At 39.2% G+C, this 27,986-nt stretch overlaps 1 protein-coding gene across 1 annotated transcript; it reads right to left on the bottom strand.

Annotated features, from left to right (window-relative positions):
* Window positions 1-239: 239 nt before the first annotated feature.
* LOC130410089 (astrocytic phosphoprotein PEA-15) lies at window positions 240-27,919 on the bottom strand. Its single transcript, XM_056734539.1, has 4 exons — window positions 27,665-27,919; window positions 1,738-1,912; window positions 506-661; window positions 240-393 (listed from the first exon to the last, which is right to left on the bottom strand). The coding sequence occupies exons 2-4, from the start codon at window positions 1,907-1,909 to the stop codon at window positions 329-331; spliced, it is 393 nt and encodes a 130-aa protein (XP_056590517.1). The 5' UTR covers window positions 1,910-1,912; window positions 27,665-27,919; the 3' UTR covers window positions 240-328.
* Between the last annotated feature and the right edge of the window lie 67 nt (window positions 27,920-27,986).

Below are 27,986 nucleotides of genomic sequence, written 5' to 3'. Positions count from 1 at the left end.
TGTTGGTCCGACCAACTCCTTTAAACAAACTCTCTCTCTAACAGACATGAGACTGCACATGAGTAAACAAACACAGAATGTCGACCCGTTCGCTTTACATTTGCAACTGTACTACTAGTCTCTTTGTCCTTTCGTCCAAATTTTCCATAATTGGTATGCCTCCGTGGCTTGGGCAAAGCTGTAGAGCATCTTGGCGATCTGATTTGCTGCTTGGCTTCTGTGGGGGGTAAGTTGGGGGGTAGGTGGGCGGGGGCGGGTGTGGTTTAGTGATGATGATGGGCATGATGAAGTGCCAGGGAATGTGGAGAAGAGGAGCTTAACTTTGACCTCATGCTTTTTTGGGCGGAGGGGCCAGTTTAATAATCTCATCTTCTGATGGCTGGCGAATGATATCTAAATCACAGAGGAGAAAAGTGTTACAAATATATATTATATTTATCACATATATATATAAAAAAAAAAAAACATCCAAATATTGAGTTTTTTTTATGAATGGGATTTGTACCCTTGTATTTCTTCGCAGAGGGGATGCGTGTGAGTTTGGTTTCAATCTCATCATCTTCAGAGATCTTCAGCACAGTCGTGCGGTACTCAATGACCCGGGTCAAGAGGTCCGGCCGCCGTGAGATCTCGAAGATGTGCTCGATGTAGGATAAGTTATCTGTGCATTACACACGATCACAGAGAACACCAAGAAACAAAAGAGTAAATAGTGTCAAGCTGTACATGCAGGTACTTGCAACGATACTGAAAACGGCAAATTTTAAAAACACCATTTCCACCAAAGGTTTGCCTCTCATAGCTCATCTTCTAAATAATTCCACTACATTTTGTACATGGAATTAACATCCATGAACTAATAATGTAGTTAATAATACAAAAATATAATAATAGGAATAATAATGCGTCTGTTTATTTTATCAATTTCAAATATAATGCTTTTTCACAAAAATGTATGATACAACCTTATGATTTCAGAGCGACATTTTGCTGAGTAAAGCCTTTATTGTTTTGACTTTTTATTTAAATTTTTTCATTAATTTTTTTATTATTGTGGTAATTGTATTCTGATACAATAAATAGAATCAACATTTGCTGAGAAAAGCCTTTATTGTTTCTTGCCAAACTTAGTCCTAATAAAAACAAACCGGAAAATGTTGCATCAAGTATTTGGTGGGCAGAGCTACGGAGATCACAGCTGGTTAGGACAAAAACTACTGGAAGTAACATGAAACTTTGTAGTAACTAATGGGCCGTTTTCACAATGACGTCACCTAACTTTCACCTTCAGCAGTTTATCATGACATCCGTCTTGCAATAAACTGTTTTGCCGTCGCGCTGGAATTTAACAACAGTTAACAAAAGTGACAGAACCCATATTCAAGTCCTTATCCTAGCACCTTCTCTATCACAAAAAGGAAAACAAACATTCATAATCAAACAGGTACTGTTTAACGAAGTATTTGTATCCATTAACTAGCTTTGATCTTGTTATAAGCAAAAACGTATCTGCAAGATTTTGTACATCATCTAGTCGTATTTGTGGCAGCTGTGCAAGAGACTTTGTAAACTCCATTCTGAGGTACTAGCGGAAATAACGATACAATGCTTCGCAGCTGAACAGAAGATGCCTGATGTCATGTGAAAAGGGTCTTTTGTCACCTTTTCGTCTCACTTTTGGTTAGGACACAGTGTAAGATAGCCTCGTTCAGTTTATGCCTGAAATGTTTCTCTCACCTTGTGCCAGTTTGTCATTCTTCTCCAGGTAGCTGAACCAGTCTCTGGAGGAGGACATGGAGTTGCTCTGCTCTTCTGGGATGTCCTCCTTACAAGCTGATTTCAGTTGTTCCAGGTCTTCATTAGTGATGTTGTCAGACAGGTCACTCAACAGCGAACTGTATTCCGACATGCTCTGCAAAAGACCAGAACAACAAATGTATTCAGCAGGTATCACCTTGTGATTGTGTGAGGAATTACAAGTAGTCTTTCTAAACCTTACTTCTAACGAAACATATGAAACAATATACCAGTACTATAACCAGAGAGGAATAATGAGAGAATTCTTTTATTTATTGGAAAATTCTTTCTTTATACCAAGCTACTTTCATTTTCCATCTAAATTTGATTGATGTTTCTATTGGTTGTGGGATAAAATATGATATGAACGTTTCTTTTTATAACATTTTCATTATATTCACCGGATGCCCTGATAGAATTGTACACTGCCCTCTAGTGGAGCTCTTAACCAATAGAAATCTCAAAATTTCTCTCATAAATGGCCTTGTATTTTGACAACATGATGGTACAGATGATTACAAAGATGTTGTATGATATACTGCTAGCACCACCACATGTCCTTACTGCATTGACAGTGATGGCAAACAAATCAATCTGAACGCTTTTGCAGTTTCCAACCCACGTAAGGACAGAGGTCTGAGGAAACTGTGTCATTTCTTATGCCAAGATGGACGCCTCTGTTATTTTTCAATGTATTATTTGTGCAGCGTGGCAGCTGGTTTAACAGTGCAAACATTCTACAGTCATACAGTGGCAGATTATATTAGAATGTGTCTACTGTATCTTCGCCCTCAATGCCACTAACAACAATACAGTGTGTGGAAGGTGTAGGAGGCACACACACTCACAAATTTCACATCCGCACAAAGACTGTCGACGCAGTGCTGTTTATTTGCAGCTGTCTGTGACTCGTAGCATCTGGAAACTGCGCTGATCTGCTTTTGACCTAAATACTGTCACTGCTGTTACACCGACCCACCAGCAGGGGAAATAAAAACTTGATAAGGCCAGAAAGGGCAGCATAATGGGGTAATGAACCATGACAATTGAGTCTTACACTTCTTAAAATACAAACCTGCAACTTTACAATCAGTTCTGAAAAACGTCATTACATAAAACAATCTTATTTTCGGATCTTGTGGCATGTAAGAGTTCATTGTCTTTGATATTGTTGAATTATGCTGCAGGGCTAATTTTAAGACAACTGAAGACTGGATCATTGTTATCGTTGTGAGCCTTTAATATATTATATGCATACATTTAATATATTTTACTATTATAGTAAAAGAGCATCGATAGGACCAGACAAATGTGTGACAGTGTACTTTACAAAAATCTTTTGTATTGTTATTTATGTTCTAATTCTCAATTTCTTGGCATTATCTGGGCATGTTGAACTGTTATTGGTGTGGATGAAATAAATCCTTTTGTTGTATAGTTGCCATTTAAATGATTCATCAGATTTGTTTCAATATTAAAAAAATATAAATTTACAATTTTCATAAGAAATAAATGAATACCTAAGTCTTATAACACTGTATGATCTGAAAGTAAATATCTCCTATCTCAAGCCCAGTCATACATTTTTGCATTCATTAATGAATAACCAGACTATCTATACATTAGGATTTATAAATAGGATAATTTAAAAGTATTTTAGAACTATTACGTTTTATAACTTTAATCCACTTTGACGTTTGCATTCCCACATAATTATTTGCTGGCTATGCCTTTTCAAATTAGCTTGAAAACCCATGCTGTTATTTTGCTCTTCCATTGACATAAGCAGCGCAGCAGTTCGGCTGTACGGTGAAAAGGTTTGCAGGCTAATACTTAATGATAGTGGATACTAATGCAGTTAAAACACTACATTACTCTGAGCTGGTATCGAGTTATTGCTTTCAAATGCATCGTAACACAGCGGCGTTAATAGATGCGAGCTCCCAGGAAACATTAATAGCTACATCAGTCTCTTTTCTCTCATCTATTCTAACCCCAAAATATACTCATATCATGATTTACTCAAGCCATCCCAGAAGTATATGACTACTTTCTTTAAATTAATAGAAGAGTATTTTGTATTTTAAAATGCTGTCATTTTATCTTCTCTATGTGCCCCTAAATAGTGAAGCTCAAAAGAACACATTCGTCCATCCATCATTAAAGTAATCCAAATCATTTCAAATGGGGTTAATACTATATATGTGTTCTGTATCAAAACAATACATTGTTGAGAGAAAACGATTAACATTTTTTACTTTTGTGAAAATTAAGCACAAAAAGCCCATCTGAGAGTTAGTCTCTTTCCCTCTCTCCAAAATTAACATTATTTTAAATCTATTCTTTTCTCTCACACAAATACACTAGCTATCTGTGTTCCAAACTACAGTTCATACAAAATACTCTGACAACATATATATCTTTCATCTTTTAAATTTGTATCTTATGTGATACAATCCCAAGTTGTAAAAGGTTTGTCCACAGGGAAAATTTTCACACTCATATGTTGTCTTTCAAGTCTTTTTAGAATACTTTTTTTGTAAAACATTGCTCAACGGTACCAGTTAAACATAAGAATGATACAGGCAGATGCTATTTGGACTTTTATGTTTGTGAGTGAATCACTCGCTTCAAAGATGTGTCATCAGTATAGAAGTGAACAGATAAACATGAGTGTTCTCCTGATGAATCCTTGATGAAACTATTACCTTCAGTGCTTAACAGCTATTTATCGCTTTTCCCGGAGCTATCTGTGAGAATTTAAAACTAAATCTTTACTGGAGTAGAACATATTTCATGTGTCGAGGACTATTAGTCAGCCATGTTGTAACTGAATTTACAGTTTAAATAAAAAGTGAACAAATGTTATGAGTTTTATAACAGAGTTTTATGTAAAACTGTTATTTTTGTACACCGGGCATTTTCAAGCATTTTTCACAAGCTGTTCATACAATCTAAAACATTTGAATGTCAATGTACTGCGGATTGTAAAACCGTAGGAAGATCCAACGTGTCATTTCTGTCAGGCATTTATATTCGTTGTGGCTCTTTGAAATTAATGTATAGGAAAGGAACAGAGGTGTTTAAATGGACGGACAAGATGAGATGGAGTTCCTGCTTCAGTTAACACAAAACAATAAAAAAAATGTGTGGGGTTGTGAGAGTAGACACATCCTCAGGGTCATTTGTGAAACCCAAAAGAAAAATATTGGAACATACACTATTTCCCTTGAAACTAACTATTAACATGCATTTTTGGGGCTTATCAGACAAACGTTTCTTAAACTTTCATGCTATGCCATGTATGTATGGATCACAGAAAGACTCGAAAGATGGGGGGCATAAATATAACCCACAAAAACAGTTTTATGCAATTATGGTATTTAAAAACATAGCTTATACACGGCTCATTTGAATGCTTGATTCTGATTGACCAGGAATTGACCACATTCCAAGGGTTGTTATTTTCAAATAACAACCGCTTAAAACTAATAACACCCTGTAACCCAGATTCTGCAAATCATTTTGAGAGGGGCAGTTTAATATTACACAAACATTCAGAATCAGAAAGAGCTTTATTGCAAAGTATGTTTGAACATACAAGGAATTTGTTTTGGTGACAGGAGCATCCAGTACACAGAAACAGTAACAGTACACAGTACACATAGACCATAACACGAAAGAATACAGTACGATAGAATACAGGGTATACATTTTATTTAAATTGTATTTAATTTTCTCGTGAAGTCCACAATCTTCTCCACTGTTTTAGGCGTGTTCAGCTCCAAGTTGTTATGACTGCACCAGACAGCCAGCTGCTCAACCTCCTGTCTGTACGCAGACTCATCACCATCCTGGATGAGGCCAATGAGTGTGGTATCGTCTGCGAACTTCAGAATTCTGACAGAAGGATCCTGAGCAGTGCAGTCATTTGTGTACAGGGAGAAGAGCAGTGGGGAGAGAACGCACCCCAGGGGGGCACCAGTGCTGATTGTGCGGGTGCTAGATGTGAATTTCTCCATTCTCACTAACTGTTGCCTGTCTGTCGGAAAGCTGGTGATCCACCTACAGATAGAGCCAGGAACAGATAGCTGGGCTAACTTTGTCTGGAGCAGTGATGGGATGATGGTGTTGAAAGCGGAGCTGAAGTCCACAAACAGGTTCCTCACATAGGTCCTTGGTCTATCCAGATGTTTCAGGATAATATGCAGCCCCATGTTAACTGAATCCTCAACAGACCCCTTTGCTCTGTTGACAAACTGCAGGGGTCCAGTAAGGGTTCTGTGATGTCCTTCAGATACAGTAGGTAGTCAACCAGAATTCTCTCTACCGCCGCATTGATTGCCGCCGTTGGGGAAGGGGGGCAGTTTAAAAAATATGTAGATGTGAAACTAGTTCGCGAAATTTCTGCCAGGAAATTCAGTACTTAACCACATGTACTTTAAAACAGTGAAATTCAATGTGATAAATTCATTTTTACATGAAAGGAGGCAACACATAAAAGATTAAAACAAGAGTTATTCTCGTTCATAATATAAAAAAAATGCAGAGTTTAACCAAAAGTGTTATGATGACAGAGATTCATGAAAGGATCTTTTTTTCTGACAGTCTAAAGCAACTGCATATGCCTGATAGTTATAAGAACACTCTTTATTATAATAAAATGTCTTTTCGGTCCCTATACGACCAAACTGTTGAACCATTTGATTGTCTTTAAAAAGTTGAATAAACACAGTTAAATAAGTCCCTAATTGTGGGTAAGCTTTTATAATAAATGTATCTTTATTTAAGGATAATCTAATTTCCACAACAGCGCAAATCTTCAGTCTTCATTTAACATATCACCAAGTGAAACAAAAAAGTAAACATTTTGAATGCACAACAGCAGAGCGGCAGGGCAGGGCAGAACCATTAATGTAATCTTTGTTTTCAAAGTGTACAATTTTTTTAAGCTCATTTACAAAGATTACCATGAGCGATTATTTTAAACAAAAATGTGCGTCAGTGAAAGCCATCACATTGATCATGCAGGAGTGGGTAGTTTGCACCAACTACCTCAACATGCCAATGAAGACTATAACAGAACATAGCCTCATCATTAGCGTGTCACTCTTCTATGCCGGTGTGGACCGATTGGCGGTCTGAGGCTTGCTCGGAGCGGGCGGAAGTGTGACAAGTAGTAAAATAACAAATAAATGATGCAAAGCGACAAGAAGGCGTGAGAGCGAATGTTACACAATGTTACTAATTTTATAATTATAAATGAACGCGGACCGGCGAAAGTAAACTGCACAAGGCGAAAATGTAACATAAATTATTATTAATGAGCTAGAACAGAGGCTGTGTGAAGACGTGAACGAGGCAACATAATATTTGCCAAAATATCCAGTTTATAGACTGTTTCATCATTATTAAATAAAAGTTTGACGAAATAATGTACTGACCTGCGTTTAAATGACATGCATTGAAATGTTTTAATTCTCTCCATGTCAGTTGGTTTCTGCTTTTTATAAACAGATTCCACTTCTCAGTTGACGGGGGATGGGGACTGGGAGAGGTGTGAATGACTTAATTTTTTAAATAGCAGAGTAAAGAAATTAATGTCTCACCTGCAGGGTGACAAATACATTTAAGACGCCCTAACACTAATAAGAAACTTAACTCCAAACATAAACGAAACATCTTTGCAAAAATATGCTTTTTATAATCGTAATGCTGCTACTTTACATCCCATATTCAATTATTTTAATATTACATGTAACATATTAAAATTCTGTAATGACCTCTTGTTTAAATCCCAAACAATTAAATGTTTTCATATTTTCTTTATCAATACAACACTTTATAAAGTCATTAAGGTAAAAATCCCTGTTTACATTTCACCTCTTTTGAGTTTCGTGTTATAGCAGTCCTGGGCATTGTACGGCCGATTCTGACTGGCCCGCGAAAGATTCTGTGATAATTAGAAAATAAAACATATTTTCAAATTATCTTATGGGTGGACTAAAACCGCTTTGATTTTATTTTGAAGCCGATTTATTCTCACAGTGCACGTGTAACCAGAACGCTCCGCATCGCTCTAAGCCGGCCTCGAACCGGGTCAGTCTGGCATGGAGTCAGGCGCTCTAGCGAGGAGGCTAAAGACCGCAGTCTCTAGCGTCTGTCGCTAGAGATCCTTGAGGCCAGGAGTGAGATTTACTTACTGCACAGCACTTCACTAGCTTGCCTCCGTTACATTCAACCCCCTAAACCTCACTCCCAATGCGGGTCACGGCCCCAATGTAACCAGAACGCTCCGCACCGCTCTAAGCGGGCCTCGAACCGGGTCGAAACGGCATGGGAGTCGGGCACTCTAGCGAGGAGGCTAAAGACCACAGTCTCTGGCGTCTGTCGCTAGAGAGTCCTTGAGGCCGGGGTGAGGTTTACTTGCAGCACAGCACTTCACTAGCTTGCCTCCGTTACACACGCAATTGTGCACATCAACTGTGGACGTAAAATGCGTGTGATTGACAACCTGTCTTCTTTCCTTGTCACCCCTGAAAAATGCTAAATTCGGCTCATGCCAAAAAGAGGAAAGTGGATGCCGAAAGCAGAACTTTCAAACAAATATGGACTCATATTTTTTTCTTTACAGAAGTCAAGGGTAAACCTGTGTGTTTGGTTTGTGGGGAGCATGTCGCCGTGTTTAAAGAGTACAATTTGAAACGGCATTACGAGATGAAACATGCCGAGAAATACAAAAACTTGACTGATGCCTAACGAGCGTGGAAATCAACGGATTTAGTAGCAAATCTAGAAAAACAACAAGGCTGTTTTACAAAGCTGAATGCAGCCAGAGATGCAGCGACCAGAACCAGCTTTGTGATAGCCCACAAAATCGCCCAGAACTGTAAGCCATTCTCAGAGGGGGAGTTTGTTAAAGAGTGCATAGTCGAGTCTGCAGCACTGCTATGCCCAGAGAAAAAAGAAGAGTTTGAAAACATCCCGCTGTCCCGTCGCACCGTGACGAGAAGGGTGGAGGAGATCGCAGAGAATCTGGAGTTTCAGCTGCAAAGTGAAGTGGGAAGCTTCAACTTTTTTTCTTTGGCTTTGGATGAGAGCTGTGACGTCCGTGACACAGCCCAGCTGCTCATATTTCTCCGGGGGATAACGCGCGACTTCAAGCTTATGGAGGAGCTGGCAGCAATGCGGCCAATGAAAGGAACCACAACGGGGCATGATCTGTTCACCAAGGTAAACGCATGCATGGACAAACTGGGACTCGAATGGGACAGACTGGCAGGGGTCACTACGGATGGATGTCCGAATTTGACAGGGAAAAATGTTGGGCTTTTGAAAAGAATACAAGATAAAGTGAGTGAACTCAACGCAGAGCAGAAATTGGTGTTTATACATTGTATTATTCATAAGCAAGTGTTGTGCAAGTCAGTGCTAAAACTTAGCCATGTGGTTGATGTTGTTACTACAACAGTTAATTTCATCAGAGCGCGAGCATTAAATCACCGGCAGTTTGTTTCACTATTGGAGGAGCAAGAGAGCGAACATGGTGATGTCAGGTACCACACAGCTGTCAGATGGCTCAGCCTGGGCAAAGTGCTAAAAAGGTTTTGGGTTCTGAAATCGGAGATAAAAGAGTTTGTGAGATGAAAGGCAAAACCATCCCAGAGCTGTCTGATAAGGACTTGATGGCAGATTTAACATTTGCTGTTGATGTGACTGCAATGATGAATGAACTGAACACAGAACTGCAGGGCAAGGGCCTTTTTGCTCATGAAATGCATAGCCATGTGAAAGCCTTCATGACAAAGTTGCAATTAATTTCAAGGCAACTAGGCAGCAACAATCTCAAACACATGAAAACCCTGAAAGAAGTCAAACCATCAGCTGATCACCGGCACAGGTACTCATCCATGCTAGGAGCACTGCATTATGAATTTGAAAGGCGTTTTCAAGTTTTCAAAAAGGTTGAGGATGAAATGCAGCTGGTTTCCTCCCCCTCTACCTGCAGTGTTGATAGTGCACCCACTGATGTTCAGCTTGAACTCATTGACCTGCAGTTTGATTCACTACTGAAAGAAACTTTAAGTCAGCATCACTGCTAGAGTTCTGCTCTGCTCTCGAGGAGGAGAACTTTCCAAAAATGAGGAGACATGCTCAGAAGATGTTGGTCTCTTTAGATCCACCTACAAATGTGAACAGACATTCTCAGTCATGAAGTTTACCAAATCCAGGTACAGATCCTCTCTCACTGATGAACATCTGTCAGCTGTGCTTCGCATCTCCACCTCAGACATTCAACCTGACTTTAATGGGCTTGATAAACTCAACAGAGACTGGATTTTTCACACTGAATGAAAAAAAAGAACTGAAGAACACTAAATTTGGGAAATAAAATGTATATAATGCATAATTGAATTCGGCATTTTCTCACATCGAGCCTTGCAAGTCATTCAAGAACATTATTTCGGCATGTTGCAGTTTTAAAATGTATTACAAATAAGATGTTTAACTTGTCAGAAGTTGACATAAAAAACAAATAGACAGTTTCTAAAATTTTGGCTGACGATGTGAGTCATTCCAGAGCTGGCAGAGTCAGGAGGGAGCCACAAGGGAGTCATCGACTACAACCTTAGCTGCTTACATTCCGCTACACAAGATGGGTGCTCAGGACGACCCGGAGGCTTTCCTCGAGCTGTTCGAGAGGTCCACAGAGATTTAGGGATGGGCACTCGACGTTTGGTCGGCAAGGCTTATCCCCCTGTTAATAGAGGAGGCCCCGCTGGCAGCCCAGCAGTTGCCAGTCATGCATCTCCTTTTCTACGCGGACCTCAAGAAGGACATCCTCTAGCGGGTGGCCCTGAGGCCCGAACAACAGCGACAGCAGTTCCGCTCATTGGAGCTTGGGGAGTGTGGCCAACCCTCTGCGATGGCTTAGCAGCTCCGGGATGCCTGCCACAAGTGGCTGATGGCCGTCAAGGTGACACTGGACACTTTTTTTTTGGATGGGGATTATGGTGGAGCACTTCAAACAGGAAGGAACTGTGCACAGCTCCAGTGATCTATTGAAGATCTGTGAGAAGATGAAGGCCAGTTGAATAGCACAGATTTTAAGACTGGCTGGGGAGATACCATCTGGGCCTGGTGCTTTTCTTGTTCTGAAGTGCAGGAGGTGGGGCTGGTGAGTTGGTGTGAGGTGTAGAGTTAACATTCTCAAATCTACAGTAAAAGTCATTCCAGATCATTGACCAGGTGTTGATTGCCTGCTAAATTGGGGGATGGTGGCTTGTATTTGGTGATGTTTTTAAGGCCTTTCCACACAGACGCAGGGTTGTTGGATGAAAAGCGTTTTTTCAACTTTTTAGAGTAGTTTCTCTTAGCGACTCTAATCTCCATTGGCATCCTCCTTTGACTTGGCGAATCAGTCTGAGTTTTGCTTAGAACCATAGTTTATCATTGATGTATTTTAAGGAAGTCCTAGTAGGAATGCAGAAATCCTCACTGAAACAGATGTATGATGTTAAAGTCTCTGTGATCGATGGTAGCAGCTTCAAAAAGACTCCAATCGGTGCACTCGAAACAGGTTTGTAAGGCCCACTCCATTTCATTGGTCCATTTGTGGAGTGAACAGGTGATCCATTAGCCCAACCGCACTTGGTTCTCCGAGCGGATGCTCTTGACAACGACTCCCCCCTGGTCCATTTCCCTGATGGAGGACCTGCTTTCTCAGGGGAAGGGCACGTTTTGGCATCCTGGACCAGACCTCTGGAACCTCCATGTCTGGTCTCTAGATGGGACGAGGACAACCTGAGTAGGCTTCCCCGTCTGTGGTGGACACCATCACCCAGGCTAGGGCCCCATCTACTAGGCGGTTATACGCCTATAAATGGGGCCTCTTCTCGCCCTGGTGTCTCTCTCAACGAGAAGACACAAGGAGGTGCTCGATCGGGATCATGTTGTCTTTCTTGCAAGAGAGACTGGAGACTAACATCTCCCCTTCCACACTGAAGGTGTATGTAGTCGCTATCACCACAAGTCTCTAGGGCAGCACGACCTGGTCACCATGTTCCTAAGGGGGGTGAGAAGGCGGAATCCGCCTTGTCTCCGCTCCATACCCTCTTGGGACCTTGATGTGATCCTTGCGGGCCTCTCTGGGTCCCCCTTCGAGCCCCTCGAAGGTTCTGATCTTCCTCACCTTTCAAGGAAGACGGCCCTCCTGATGGCGCTCGCTTCCTTCAAGAGGATAGGGGACCTTCAAGAGGATAGGGGACCTTCAAGCATTCTCCGTGTCCACGGATTGCCTTGAATTCGGCCCTGGCAACTCTCACATTATGCAGTCATGGCAGCATACCGATCACAAGAGGCACCTCTCTGGCTGACATTGTATAGCTGCGGGTTGGGCTACGCCCAACACCTTCGCAAGGTTTTACGACCTTCGCATAAACCCGGTGTCAGCCCACGTCCTGCGTGGCGACATTTAGAACTTGCATCCGGCGGGGCGTATGCCTGTGAAAGCATCTCCCCACCCTCCAGCAGGTTGGGTCAGTGTGCTATCTACCTCCCTTCTTACCCAACCACATGGTTAAGAACAGGCATCCCATCCACCACCCTTCTTACCCAACCACATGGTTAAGAACAGGCATCCCATCCACCTCCCTTCTTTCCCAACCACATGGTTAAAAACAGGCATTCCATCCATCACCAAGCAAGCACCCCCTGGGGGTCGGCTGGGCAGAGCAGCCTTCCCCCTTAGGCCGGGAGAAGATATGAACTATCAAAGATAGCTCTAACCGGACCAAGCGCTACCGGACGTTTGTAACACCCCCTCCGTGGGCTGTTCCGTCTGATGTATCCTCATGAGATGGTTCCCACTCCTGATAACCCATGACCTCCCCCAGGTGGACCTCCACCTCGCGGTAAACTACTCAGTCCGCATGTTCCATGCAATCTCCCGAGCGAGACCATATCTATATCCACTGTATTCCTCCCCCCGGATAGGAAGTTGCCTCTGCAGCGCATCCCTAATTAAGGAAGTCGCGCTCACCCGGTGTAAACCCGATCCAGTTGGCCTCTTGCCCATAGAGAGCTAAGGCCTCCGTCCGTGAAAGGTCACGGGTCAGGGTGTACCCATCTTTCTCCAAGAAAGCACTGGGATCCCCGACCATCCCACTGGAAGGTTACAGTTTCGCGAAAGCCTCGTGCGGACACGCCCAGGCCTGCTACCGTCGCTTCTCTTAAGATTGTGACACGATACAACGTTGTTGTGTTTTCCATAGGAACCCCATCTGTCGGCTCGACACAACGTCTAGAGACCGACAGAAAGGGAATGTCTTGTTACGTCTGTAACCTCAGTTCCCTTATGGAGGGAATGAGACGTTGTGTCCCTTATGCCCCAACACGTTTCGTACTCTGCTGTAGTCGTAAGAGGCTCTCAGGCTCTTCAGAAGAAAAAGGTAAATGAATGCTGCACGCCGTCTTCATTTGATACCGGATATCCGGGGGCGGAGACGGGCATGCAAATTTCATTAGCCAAATTTCATTGGCCTCTTCTGTAGTAGTCAGAGTTGATAGGTTCTCAAGGGCGAACCCTATCTGTCGACTCGACACAACGTCTCGTTCCCTCTATCAGGGAACTGAGGTTACAGATGTAACCGAGACGTTTCTGCCTGTAGGCTGGGATAACGTGAACCAGGCAGTGATCAGACATTGTTATTGTGGTGTTGCAATGGCCCAAAATATTTTTGTCTCTGGTAAGGCATGTGATGTGTTGTCTGTATTCTGGCAGCTAAAGTGTAAGTTTTGCATGATTAAATTCGCCAAGAAAAATAATAACAGAGTCTGGATGTTTTTGCTCAGTGTTTGTGATGTGATCGGCGACCTGTTGTAACGCCAGTCTCACATGCGCTTGCGGTGGAATGTAAACACACAAGAGAATGAACGAGGAAAATATTCATTATGAATATGTCTTTTAATAACATGACATTATATTAACAAATGATTAAACCAATTTGGGTGTTTGTGATGTTTGAATGTTGAAACGGCTTTTCCTCACGGAAGGTCTGCATTCGGTAAAAATGAGCTAATAATATAATTCAAATTCACATTTTATGTCCAGTATTCTGCTCATGTTGCAATTAGCGTGTAATAAGCGGTATGACCACGTTTATGACATAACTCTGTGAGATAGATGCTATAAGCTGTGAAAAAGTGTTTTTGAAAAATTTGTGTATGTTTTACTTGTTATGGACTTAAAAGGTTCAGACTTTATATAACTCTCTATCCTGCCGACTGTTTGCTTGCTACTCTCCACTTCGGCAACCAACACCCGCCCCGTTTTAATTCTGATTGGCTGGTAATGTTTGTTTGGTTGAGAGTGTTAGCTGTTCCTCTCATACCATTGGTATGCAAACTTATGAACTCAAATTGATATCAATAACCTTTTTAAATGTAATATTTTTTTTTAAGTAAATCATTTTCCCTGTAATCAAACGGTAGAGAAGAGGCCATTAGAGCAGAGAGGACAGCGGGAATTTATGTTTTATTACTGCTCATGCAGCTTCTGTCGCACTTTGAGTCCAGCTAGGAAGTGAAACCACAGAAACGGAAGGAAGTAAGGCTGGCCGATCGCTAACAGCTGGCTTTCCATGACAACCACTTTAATTTCTTAAACACAGACCACAGATGACAGAACCAAAGTGTGGAATGCTTTCTGTAATACACATCAAATATGTGATTTGTTAAAAAACACTTGCGTGCTACATTTGACCTTTGACCTTCACATGTAATGCATTTCTCAGTTTGTGTTTCTATAGCACAGAGTGCATTTATCCTGTTATGTTCTGCTGTTTGTCTTTGCCCAGCCATGTACACAAACACGTTTTCCTGGCCTTGTGCTTATGCAGCATGCTGGAATGCAATAGATGCCAGATGTGAGATGCATTACGGAAGAAACACACAGAATAGAGCGAGAGAGAGAACAAAAGAGACAGGGTATGCATCAGGACTATTCGTAAAAAAGTGACAATAACATGTTTGTCTGTTAACTCATGTCATTTACCTCTCCATATGGACCTTTTTGTAGTTCTCTCTTTTGCCTGCAGAATATAACACACCAACAAATACATACTTAAGAGCTCTGCTATGTGTGTGTGTGTGTTTAAAGCACACTGCTCTGGACCAGTCCAGCAGGGTTTCGGTTTTTGAGAACATATTTTGGTTGTCATCGGCTAATGGAGCGTTTAGCTCGATGCTGACAGGAAGTGGCCCTTTGACCTCCCAGAATGTAAATACAGAAAAAAGTGGGCTCTAGGAATATTTTCTGTAGAATATAACACTACGTCCAGTTGTGAACTGTGTGCGCAACATCACAGATTGCAGAAATTTTGATCAGACACTAGGTTACCATGGTCACTGGGTTGCTATGGTCACCCTCTCAATTTTGGTTCAAACCAGTTTCATTTGTCTTAAAAGCCTTGTGAAATCAGCAGCTCTCAGAAATGTAACATATTGTCATTATAAGAGATACAGACTTCAGTATCTTTAGGACAGAACAGGGGTTGGGGGCCTTAAACCTGAAGTGGGTCAAAAGTAAATTAAAGTAAAATGTTGTTAAAAAAAGAAGTCTGGAAAAATGGTTTAAATAAATATACGGTCAGTTCTGTAGAAAATTTACATGGACCATCATATCCTAATACAGCTCCAGTCCATGTTTTATGTTCATGTTAAATATCAACTTTTTCCAAACTTGATGTGGAAGAATTGATGAGTAATTCCTGGGTTCAAATTGAAATGTAAGACTTTTTATTGGAAATGTTTAGAACAGTCTAAGAGATGACTTGTGAGGCACTCAAGTGACTGAGAAAAAATTGTGTGAGACAGTGTCTTTCAAATCTGTGTCTCTGAAGCTTTTCTCAGCATCCATTCGCATTGATTTCCAGCGTGACTGTGTGTTCCCAAAGGGGGATGTGGGGGGTACAGGGTGTAAGGGGGCAGGGGGCAGGGGTGATGATGGGGGTAACACAGTTGCTAGGTTACAGTCACCAGGCTGAAAGGCAAGTTGGACTGGTTGTTATGGCAACACCACCAATGTGAAGGGTAAGTGAAGTTTGGAAGGCAATGAACACACACAAACACTCACAGACACACAGACCCTCTGTCCTTGATATTCTTGTGTGAACGCGTCATCACGGGCTGATAGTGCAGTCGCCATGACGATGCGTGACAGGAACAGCTAGTCGCAAACAAAGTGAAGGAGACAAAAATGAGGGGGGTGGGGACTGTGGGAATGTGTGAGATGAATGAGAGTGTGTGTGTGTGTGTGTGTTCACATGTGCTCTGTGAGGACACATAGGGCCATCAAAGTGTCAATCTTGTTTTTTAAGAAAGAAAAGCTGCTAACACTTTACAATAAGACAATGTGTTAAAGCATTAGCTTACATGAAATAACAAAGAACAATACTTCTAGAGCATCTGGTCATGTTCATTTCAGCATTACTAATAAATCAAATCTGTTAACATTAGTTAATGTACCGTTGACTAGATCATCCAGTAATGAAAATTGTGTCATCATTTACTCGCCCTCAGATTGCAAATTTCTTTGTTCTGCGAAACACATTGACTCCTACAGTATTTATGAGACATGTTTGGTTAACGACATTCTTCTAAATATCTTACTTTATGTTTAGCAGAACAAATACATTTATACAGGTTTGGAACAAATAGAGTTAATGATCACAGAATTTGTATTTTTAAATGACGTATCTCTTTAACTGATATTAACAAGGATTCATACATCCTGAAAAGCTACATTTCTCTTTGTTAGTTTATGTTCGTTAATGCATTTACAAAAAATAGTAAATATTAAAATAATACAAATATCATGAACAATATTATAGAAATTGGCATATATAAGATATAATGTATAGTATCCCAAATAAAAAATGTAATGTAAAATGAACAATTGTTTTCAACATATATGTAATGATTCAAGGCAAGCTGGTCGAAAATCGATTAAAGTTGATTGACATGTTAATTGAATCGCAATACATGTTTTGAACAGCAGGGCCCGCTGTGTTTACTGCAAACTTGGAAAACGTGGATATGCTGATATTTCTTAAATGTAAACAAATCTTACAAGTCTTAATTTGTTTATTTTACAGTAAAAAGACTTTTGTATTTTTTATTTTTCATTTGATTTGGAATTTGTTTGAAAATTGCAGCTTAGTTTGGTTATTTGACATAAAATATATTTTAATTTAACAAGAAATGTGCAACATTTGTGTGAGTGTTTGTGTGTGTGTGTGTGTGTGTGTGTTTGTATGTGTGTGTGTGTGTGTGTGTGTGTGTGTGGTGCGTATGTACTTTGCCACATTTTGGGGTTTGTCATAGTTTGCCATTTGTTACATTTACATTAAGACATTTAAAGCTTTTATTTAAAGTGACTTCAATTCAAGCTATACATTTTTACAATGCATGTACTCCCTGGAAATCAAACCATGACTTTGCCATACAGTCCGAGCTAAAGAAATGCCTAATGGAAGAAGGCTACAAACACAAACATTCATTGTTTCAGAGATGTTGGAAAAACATTTTAAACACTTAACAGTGTGCAGTAAACTTTTTATGGTTCACAAGGTTTACTTTTTATTATTTTTTATAAAGAAGACGGCGTTTAGCTCAAGGACATTATAATTAGAGTTATATAAAGACATTATATAAAAGTAATTTAGCTTGATAAATGTGTGTGTATCGTTGGCCCTGAGCTGTAGCAGATGGGGAGGGGTATTAAGAGTTTAGTCACGGGCAGACAAGCACAAAACACCCCATCACACACACACATGCAGACGCAAAAATATGTGGAGAAACTGCCTAGACTCACATGGAATCTCCGTATAGATAGCCTCTGTCTAAAACACACAAGAAAAGATGACACACAAAAGCAAGCTTGTGTGTTTGTGTGATAGAGGGAGGGATGGCCGTGACAGTCTCTCCTAAGAAGATGGTCAAAGAGCTTATATTTGTGTGAGAGCGAGAGAGACAGAAAGCAAACAAACAACTACATTTTATAATGCCAGACAAATAATCTGCACAAGTAGGCCTACACAGATAATGTTTGTTCAAGGCATCTCAACGTGGTGTTCAGTTGAACAAACTTGGTTTACAGCCGTGAAAAAAAAAACTCAGTCCTCAAGGGAGAGATTAAGTAACAGTCTTCACTCGATAACAATAAAATTGACAATGTTGATGTCCACGCCAACAGATGACACCGATATGCTAAATTAACAGCCCTTAAAATTTAAATGGATTTGGGCCGTTAATGTCTTAGCGTTGATCAGGAAGAATAAATGGAACCTAAAGATATCGTTCCTCTGAAGTTTTAGTCAGTGGTTTTGACTTGTGATTTTTTTTATCTATTAAAAATGTAAAACCTCCTTTTTATAGTCATATTTATTGCTATTATGCTTTAACTAGTTTGATTTTGGTGTAATTACATCTAAAATTACATCTATGAGGTCATGCATTACAGATTTCTCTCTGATGTGGGTGTGGCATTGTGACCGTTGCCAAACTTTTCCACAGGCATCACTATCAAAACACCACAGTGTGTTTCCATTTTCTGCAGATACACACATGTATTGTTCATTTTAAGCCACTGAACGGACATCAACTCGGATTTCCACATTTTTTTATGAAGCTGTGACAGCAGCGTTTACAAAACCAAATGTAATGGCTGTAGAATATAACTCCCATATGAAATTGTTTAATGAATAACTAATGTTTTGAAGGATAAAACTGAGACTTTGTGAGTCACTACCATTCATGTGACACTGAGATACACTGTATTTAAGATGAAGCTTTTATTTCCTTAGCTGAAAATACCACATGCCTCAGGGAGAATGAGGCCGGCACTTGCTTGCTTGCTCGCTCAGTGTGTTAGTGTGAGAGAGAAAAATCTAAAGACAAAGAAAATGTATGCATACAGCAATGAAACTCGTCAGGTGAGAGTGATGCTCTCTCAGCTCTTCACTTCTTCCCTTTTTTCTGTGCGTCTTGTTTTTTTTTCACAGCACCATGTCTACTTCTTTCCTAAATATGGCAAATTTCCACCTGGTAATAAGATGTGTTTCAAGTGCTCAAGTGAGACACATGAACATTTACACTTGCAGGAAAATCTGTCTTTGTGATCAATTATGTTATTATGTCATCTTAGCAGTACATACATAACTTACTATCATCACTTTACATTGTCACTGTCTCTGATGTCTCAAATTCTAACCTTTTGTTTACAAGATCCCTGTTTTGTTTTTTGTTGTGGTTTTTAGGTTCCAGCAAGATTACAAATATTTGGTAACGCCTTGATATTTATCTTTACTCTTTTGTTTTCATCTATTTTGCATGTGTTTTTACGGGAGTGGAGGTGGGTGATTGATTTTACTGTGGTCTTTTTATGGTTACCTTTCCTTCTCTCTATCTTTATCTCTTTCTTTTTTGTAAAGAAGTCCCTCGTTCACAATGGCAGCATATATTTTTCAGCCCGTTACATTTTTCTGTATTCTTACACACACACTCCCATTCGCACCCACACACATACTGAGATCTGTATCTCTGATTGATTTTTTGGTCTGTACCTCTGATTGATGCATTTCATATCTTCACTAAATTACATCTACTTACAGTTCGAACAAACATGCTGGTAGTCACACTCATATAAAAGAAACAGAAATATCAATATTGAGATGTTAAAGGCATAGTATTTATTTCCCTACCATGGCAGTAAATGGGGGTGAGATCTGTTTTGTCACTAAAATTCTTACAAATATCTCCCTTTGTGTTTAGCAGAACATATACAATTAAAAAGTTTTGGAACAACCTGAGGGTGTGTAAATTATGACAGAAATTTCATTTTTGGGTGAACTATACCTTTAAATATGTAATTAAATAAACAACAAATGTAAAAATAAGTCCGACTGTTTACATTAACGCCACCATGTATTCTTACTGAGTATCAAGAGTTGGCTCATTTGTGTCTAAGAATAAGAATTTGTAGGAGATACATCTGAAACAATAATAAACACAACCTAGACCACGTTAGAAACCTCACAATAACATTCACAACATGCCTTTCTGTTCCATGTTACATCTTTAGTTTTTAATTGATGGTATTGATGGTAGTTTTCAAACAATTCCCACCAAGGTTAATTTACTACCACATATACATGAGTGGATGAATAATTAACAAATAAAATAAAACCTTTTGTCTCCTTTAATATATCTTTTCAAATTAAATATATTCAATAACAATTTATTCTCAACATACATCAAGGAGCTGTGCTGTACAAATAACGTCTCTTTATTAGGAATCTGTACTTGCCATCTTCAGGGCATTTTTACTTTATCCTGCAAATTGTAGCCGAAGCCTAGGATAAATCTTACAAACGAATGAATTGACTATCAGCAATGACTTTTTTAGCCTTCTAACAACAAATAATTAAATATCTCAATATCTTTGTATCCATTCTTAACAGAACTTGCAGCCGATTAGACTTAAAATGTCACATGAAGGTAAGAAAGAAGAGAATCCACAGCAAGAAATAAAGAAATCTACAATAAGCAAGCTACTGTACCTTAGAGTTAATATTAATCCATACACACATCATGAAAACATGACATCATCGAGATTGTAGAAAAGTCGTCGTCATAGCAACCACCATCCGCTCCAGTCGAACGTGCCAGAATCATACTAGATTATTCTAGAAGATCTTTTAGAAATATATGTGCACAAGGATAATTTGGTAATCACGTCCAGATTTACCACAAAAAAAACAGTCATAGGGATACTTTGAGGTAATAATACACATCAACTATTAAAGATGCTCAAAAAACACAATACAAAGTTGGTTTACAAATTATGCAGTCCTCTCGGTTACAAGTAACTTGTGTGTATATACTACATAAGTTATTTAGAAGAATGTACAGCAAACATTTCTGGAGCACTTTTGACTTCCATTGTGTTGTTTTTTTCTATGGTTTTCAATGGGGTCCTACAACTGTTTGGTTAAAAGGATTTGTCCAAATATCTTTCTCTGTGTTCAACCAATCAAAGACATTTGTACAGGTTGGAACAACTGAAGAGTGAGTAATTCATGACAGAATTTTCATTTTAGGTGAGCTATCCCTTTAAGATGACTTTAATAAGGCTTGCACTTTCATAAATACATAGACCCGATATTGTGTTCCTTGTTTGCAACTTGCTGTACGAAAGTCAAATTCATAGCTTTTCTGACTACCACACGATTTCTGATGTTAGGACAACTCTCATCAAAAAGTGTGAGTAAGAATCGACAAACAGAAATACCCCCATACACTAACCAACTTGGTATATATGAAAAAATATACAAACTTGAACTAAAAATCACTGAACTAAAGATCTGTTAACAAGAATCATAAGGCTTAGTTTAGAATTTCATAAACTCCAGAAACAAACATAAAGATCCGTTATTGTAAGTATTCTGTATATTTACAAACAAAAATGGTTCAGTATTACCCTTAAACACAATTTACATTGTTAATATACAGTATTACAGTTTATTGATTATTATAGATAGATGCCATTGAAAAATATAAGCACTTGGTTACAATAAATGTAATATTGAATATGTTGCATTATATATTCCAATATATTTCATATTCATTGTTTCATAAGGGTATGCAAACTTACAAACAGTTTAAAATTCTGTAAACTAACAAACAAAAGGATCGCTTTAATAGTCAGTAAATTAACAAACAGAAAGATTGCTTTAATATTCTGTAAACTTACAAAGAATAGTTCAGTCTTATGTAAACTGACAAACAGAGCTCTGATACCTTGACATTAATCTATCTATTTATTTTAATCCAAACAGCAGGCGGTGTATCATGCTTTCGTTCCTTCATACTCCCACACCAACACCAACACTACAACAACACACAGGCACAATCTTCTCCTCGCTCCCTGGCTGATGCTCTCAGTAGCAGCACAGTTTGAGTGCAGAGGTCTAAACTGAATCAGGTCTTATTAAATCCAATTACTCCCAGTGAGACATTTCATTTGGCTGAAAAGTGAGTAAGTTATGAGAGGTGTTGTTTGTGCTTGTGATTGTTTGAGTGTGTGTTTATCAGTGTGTTTATGTTGGATCGCACAGGGCAAATTGCTTGTCACTCAAAAGCTGTTCCACACATTTTCTTTTTATAATCCTTGGATGCATTTGCAAACACTGACTGAAATCACTGGGAGTGATGCTGAGAGGTCCTTCTGGAGATTTCTCTTATTCGCTTTTTAAATTTACTTCGTCACCAGCCCGCAAGTTACTTTACATGTAGGCACTGAACACTAAGCAAAGCTTAAGCCTGCCTTAGACTACAGGAGTTTAAAATCCTGACCGATTATAAAATACGGTTGCAGAACACAAATAAGGAGAATCTTGACAGATTCTCTCACTTCAAATCATAATCATGTTTATACTAAAAGATTCAAATCTCCTTGCTCATCACACACTACAAGATAATATTATGATTATCGTACCTGAGAAATTGCAAATCACATGATTTCACTCGAAAGCTGACATAGTCTAGTGGTAGTATGGAATTATGTGAAATGGTGGTCATGCAGGTATGCTTTGTTTCTGGTAGCAGTTAAATAAAGTTGTCTGAGGAAGCAGCAGCTCGTAAAAGTAAATTTAGTGGGACAAGAACTTAAGGACATACTAGAATGTGCCAGAAGTGTTCAAGGTAGAAAATAGCTATTCTGGTATCTTACTAAAATAGGTTTTATAGCAAGCAAGAATATGAATAAATAGAGAAGTTGACGATCACAAGAAGATGGCAGTGCGACTAGGGCCGGGCGATATATTGTGCGATTCTTATGCTCTCAGTTTCTCAATGAATTACGGTTAAATCCTGCTACATCCGAAACTCCAAATATGGGAAACAGAAGAAGAAGGATAAGTTCCAGGAAATGCCAATGGTCATATCCTATTGCTGTTCTTGGAATCTTTTCAGATATTATAATGATAATAAATTACATTTATTGTGATGATGTTTGACGAGTGTTGCTTTTTCAAATGCATGTTATATAAGACTCTCGTAGTGATTTTAGATCAAGAAGAACCTACTGATCAAAGAGCCGTAGTTCACGGAAGAGATGTGCATAAAACACAGAATCGATTTCAGAATCGATTTAGACATGTATAATTAGCATGAATCGCAATATATATCGCCCAGGCCTACTATTTAGGTCTAACTTTGAATAATTTTGTGACCAATATCAGACAATGTTATAACTTCAGTGCAGCTATAACTTCAAACTGCTGTCATGTGATGCAAGTTTAGCATTAAATACTAAGTATTGCACAACAAGTAGTCTTCTTTCTTCTTTGCCCGGTTGCATAAATCAGAATCAGTGACCGGTTGCATGAAAGCCTTAAAGTATCCCTAAGGTAAGGGATTTCTTTAAGAGCGTTGCAACTAAGGTCTTAACCATCACCCTTAAGCATAGCCGCGGGGACATATTTTAAGTAGGGGGTGCTGTGATTTTTTTCGCCAGGGCAAAAGTTATGACTGTGCCATGGGGGAGCCGCTTAAGTTGTATGTTAATAAATAATGGAGGCTAGAATAAAGAAGATCCCAGTGTGATCATAGGATACAGCATAAAAACAAACACATATACGCATCATATATGTATGCCTATAGCCAACCCACAATCTGTTGTACGAAAACTAGCTGCATGGCGGCAGCTTATCCACCCAAAACAAAAACTATGGGCAAAGCAGTCACGTGATTAAACACAACTGTGTTCTGCAAACCAACAGCACAGAAATCAACCCGTTACATTAAACATTCTGCCCTGTACACCTAGCCACACAGCAAATTGGCCAATGTTAAGTGAACACTGCTGGGTGTCTGTATGTGTCCACGCTATAGGGTGTTAAAGTAACACTGAAGCAGTGTTGAAGATAATGAGATAATGAAGTGATTAATTAGGTGATGATTGATAATTAATGATGAAAACCTGCTGTTAACAAACACGATCACTGAAGAAAACACCAACAATAAGAAATCACCCAGATAGTATTTAGTGTTTCCTTTAGTTGGGCTCTTGATTCTCCAGTTGTAATATTGTGCTTTATGGGTGTATTTATTACAGCGAAAGCAAAGTAAGAAAAGGTTTGATGATCTTGAGTTTGTCTTTTGACCTCCTGATTCAGCAGTATAGCATTGTTGATGGGAACAAAAGTTCTCAACCATCTAAGTACACGGACATCAAGAATCTGTGAATGAATCTCAATAATGGTGACAATCAACAAGAAAAACTTTATGCAGCTATGCATTCTATCTAGCTATGGGAAACATGTCTTACCAAACTCCCAGTATGCATTGCAGTTGATCAATTCAATAATATTATTTTGTTGCTTGTCACCATCATTTAGGTTTGAATGAAGATTGTTGATGTCTAGATGTATCTTAGTGACAGTATTAATTCTTTGAGCAAGTAAATGTTTCTCCAGACTGATTTAAGTGATCTTTCACCCACAGCAGCATCATTTATATGTAATAAAATTCATTTTACATTTACAGCATTGATACTGAAACCTAAACAATAAAAGTTCCACAATCTATAACCTATACATATTTTCAGCTGCTAAGCTTGTTTTACAACAAAATAAAAGTGTCATTAAGATAGCAACACTGAAAGCTTTTGAAAAAGAATTGACATCAATAGTCCAAGGCTACGACCTTAATTAAAGGAAACACTGTTCAACATAATGGTGACCTCAAAATCAACTGTTCTTGTTCATTTTTCTCCAGTAATTGTGTTTGTTCATAGTAGGTTTTCATCATTAATGATCAATCAGCTCTTAATTAATCATTTCATTATCTCATTATCTTCAACACTGTTACTTTAACACCCTAGCGTGTCTCAAATCAAGACAAAATTGTCTTACATTACAGCTGGCCTGCATGCAAAACTCCGAAAGTGGCCTTTCTTTCTGGGTCGATGCTGATGAAGTCCTGCATGAGGACATTAATGTTCAGTAAAAAAAGTCTGAAATTCGTTTTTGCACCATTTTGACAAGACCGCTCGTAACACTTGACCTAACGGCATGAAGTCATGAGACATTTGTTTTGTCAATGTAACAGTAACGTTATTAATAAAATGTATTATATTTATATTTGATAAAACCTTTTTATTTACAGTGTGACTATTTACACAAATAGCCCGTCCACGGCAGCAAGGCTATTTACTCTTACTGAAAACATTGTTTAGATTAATTAGAAATAGTAGTTAAATGCAATTGATACTTGTAAATAGTGGTGGATTTCTTTCGCTTGACACCAGGGGGTGCTGCAGCTGCTGCATAACCCCCACTTCCTGCGGCTATGCCCTGTGTCAATACTTATTATTCCACGAAAACAAGGCAACAGAGAATAGCAGTTGCCATAGTTACGCTATAAAACATACATAAGATTGACTTTAATAGACAACAAATTTAACATTTCAGTCACTAAACTATTTCAGTTGCGGACAGTATTATCAGTACAGGTAAAAAGACGACACAAAGACGCTAAAGCAACAATTTAAGATAAATCCGCAAAAAGAAAAAAACAATGATTAAATATGAGGCATCAAACTGATATTTCTTAATATAATTACTCAAATTTTATCTCTTAAAATAAGCGTTATTACTTTCTCTGCTTCAATGAACATGATATCATTCATTTCGTTTGAGATTTAAGGAAGCAATATAGTTCCCTTTATTTTTTAAGGTAAAAAAGTAACTTAAGGACTTTGTTGAAACGCATAACAGAACTTAAGGGAACACTTTAGCAGTTAAGGCTAAATCCTTTGACAACCAAGGTTTCTTAAGTGAACCCTTCTGTGTTTTCTTGGAACCTGTATCTCATTTACAGTTCCATTAACCCTGTAACTGAGGGTTTTCTTAACTTAAGGGGTTTCCTGCAACCGGGCACTGTTCTTTAAAACATGCTTGTGCATTTTATGTTTGCTGTGAATATCACTTTTCCCATAAACTCTGAACTTACTAACACCAGTGCTGCCAAACAAACTGAAGCACTTGATGGAATGTTTATATTCTTCTCGAGGGGTAGGCAGCAAAGAAGAGATTCAGCTCGGATTTGTGAATGACACTAAACTGGATGTAGACCCGCCGTCACTCAAGACATGAACCCTGAGAGGAACAAACACGGCAACCCCAAAATAGAGGTTATGTAACAGCACTCAAGAGAGACTCTCATGTCCCTAGTGCACTTCTGATCGAGTGCTTTTGTTTATTATTCCGTGTGAGACAGTGTTACGCCATCAGTCGTTACCATCCCAGTTTGTCTAAAAATGGAGCAAGTTCCTCTCTGTCGCTCTTCTCGCTGGGAAGGTTGACTGCACGTCTGACACAGAATGCTCAATGATGATTGAACAAAAACTGAGTGAGTCTATGACATTATGGTTGGGGCTGTTTGATGACTCAGGGCAGATACAGCCTGTTGTCATCCTGCAGTAGTTTATTTATAAGTGTTCAATAAACATCAACACCTATCATTGTTTGGCATAATTAAGCAAATGCTTAACTGTTTTTGTTGTGACTCTATATTTCTGTGACTGAGAAATTGGAGTAATACAAAGGGTGACATACTTTTCCTGCGACTTAAATGGGCGACAGGAAATACCTGAGGCGTTTCAGTCAGATATCAGGTATCAAAACTTCAGCCAGAACTGTCATCCGGAGACAGCAGTGAGGGTAACAAAGGTTCAAAGTATTGCCACAACCGGTTAATACATAATTGATGAATGGAATGGTTTACATTTCAATCATTTGATGAGTCTGTTGGGGGGACAAAGTGGCTGAAGACCGCCAGGCTGTTATGGGGTTTGTCTCATTATTGTCTTGAGTTTCTGTAAAACAAGGTTTCCAGCACCGACTTTGTTCTCTGCCAGCAAACAACTGCAGCATGACACAGTCCTTTACACACACACACACAAAAACAGAGGAAAGGGTACGAGGAGTGTGTTTCTGCTGAGCTGCCAGCTGCTCTCCCAAGAGGCAAAACACAAATCAATGCATGAGATAGGAGAGTATAGGGTAGGAAACACACACACACCTGTAACTGGCAAATGCATCGGCTCTTTTCACATACACAGTCTAGATATGGCTGCTTTTACTTCCTTCAAGGAGAAGAAAATAAGCAATGAAAGGAAAAGGGAAGCATGACAGTCAAAGAGGAAGAGGCTTTGTCTCACGAGCTTCTTGCACTATTAGCTCGTCCAGGCATCCGATTTTCTTTGCTCTATTTCGGATACCCAATAAGAACAATGTATTATTCCTGGCACTTTTTGAAATAAACGGGCTGCATTGTGCTGAAAACGTAGAAGAATGCACTATAAACGTTTACATATAAGATATGCAAGAAGAAAACAGGACAAATCGGATCAATAAAATATTAAGCTTCTCTCGAATTGAAAAAAATGTCTGGAATAAAAAAAAATCATTATTCTACACCCATCACCTGAACCTTATCCATGACGTGAAACCCTTGACCAAAATTAAAATGTACTTTCGTCGCAGATTTAACGACGTTCTTTTAATGCAAAAGCCCATTCCTGGTTCCGAATGACAGGAGTGCGCACCCGTGACATCAGATCAAGCGCTTCATTCCAGCGACGACAATAATAGGAAAATATGATATTGTATTACAGCAGAAGTGCGAGTAAATGAGTAAAAAAGGTGTAAATTAGTACATTTAGAAAGACATAGTAAATGTCCTAAAAGCATGGTAGTTTTGGTTCGGTTGATAGATGTAACGGTTTGGATGCGTGACTTACTGATGATGATGATAAGGGATGATGTTCCCGGTGTGATGAGATCCGCTTCGCGCTTTGGGCTCCCAAATAGCTTTAGTTCAGCACTGCTTCAAAACATCAGCAAATATCTGCAAAGCTAACGTATGTTCGGTAATTAAGTGTAATCATTCGGTGGGTTGGTTAACGGATGTGATGTGATTTGATCCGGGAAACTTTTCTCGTCCGTTCACTCCTCCGACCTGCCGTGCCTGTGCGTGATACTGACTGTCGCCGGTTTGATAATGGAAACGCCCTTTTCCTCAGTTTAATCCCCCTCCCTCTCTTTCTCTCTCTGCATGTGTCT

Source organism: Triplophysa dalaica, chromosome 1 (genome assembly GCF_015846415.1).
Source record: "Triplophysa dalaica isolate WHDGS20190420 chromosome 1, ASM1584641v1, whole genome shotgun sequence".
Lineage (NCBI taxonomy): Eukaryota > Metazoa > Chordata > Actinopteri > Cypriniformes > Nemacheilidae > Triplophysa > Triplophysa dalaica.
This window is presented reverse-complemented; position numbering and strand designations above follow the sequence as displayed.

Excerpts from the sequence above, each read along its gene's own strand:
- LOC130410089 (XM_056734539.1), bottom strand. The coding sequence starts at position 1,909 with ATGTCGGAATACAGTTCGCTGTTGAGTGACCTGTCTGACAACATCACT. Across the intron at positions 662-1,737 it reads GAATGACAAACTGGCACAAG|ATAACTTATCCTACATCGAG; the intron begins GTGAGAGAAACA and ends TGTAATGCACAG. Across the intron at positions 394-505 it reads CTCTGCGAAGAAATACAAGG|ATATCATTCGCCAGCCATCA; the intron begins GTACAAATCCCA and ends TCTGTGATTTAG.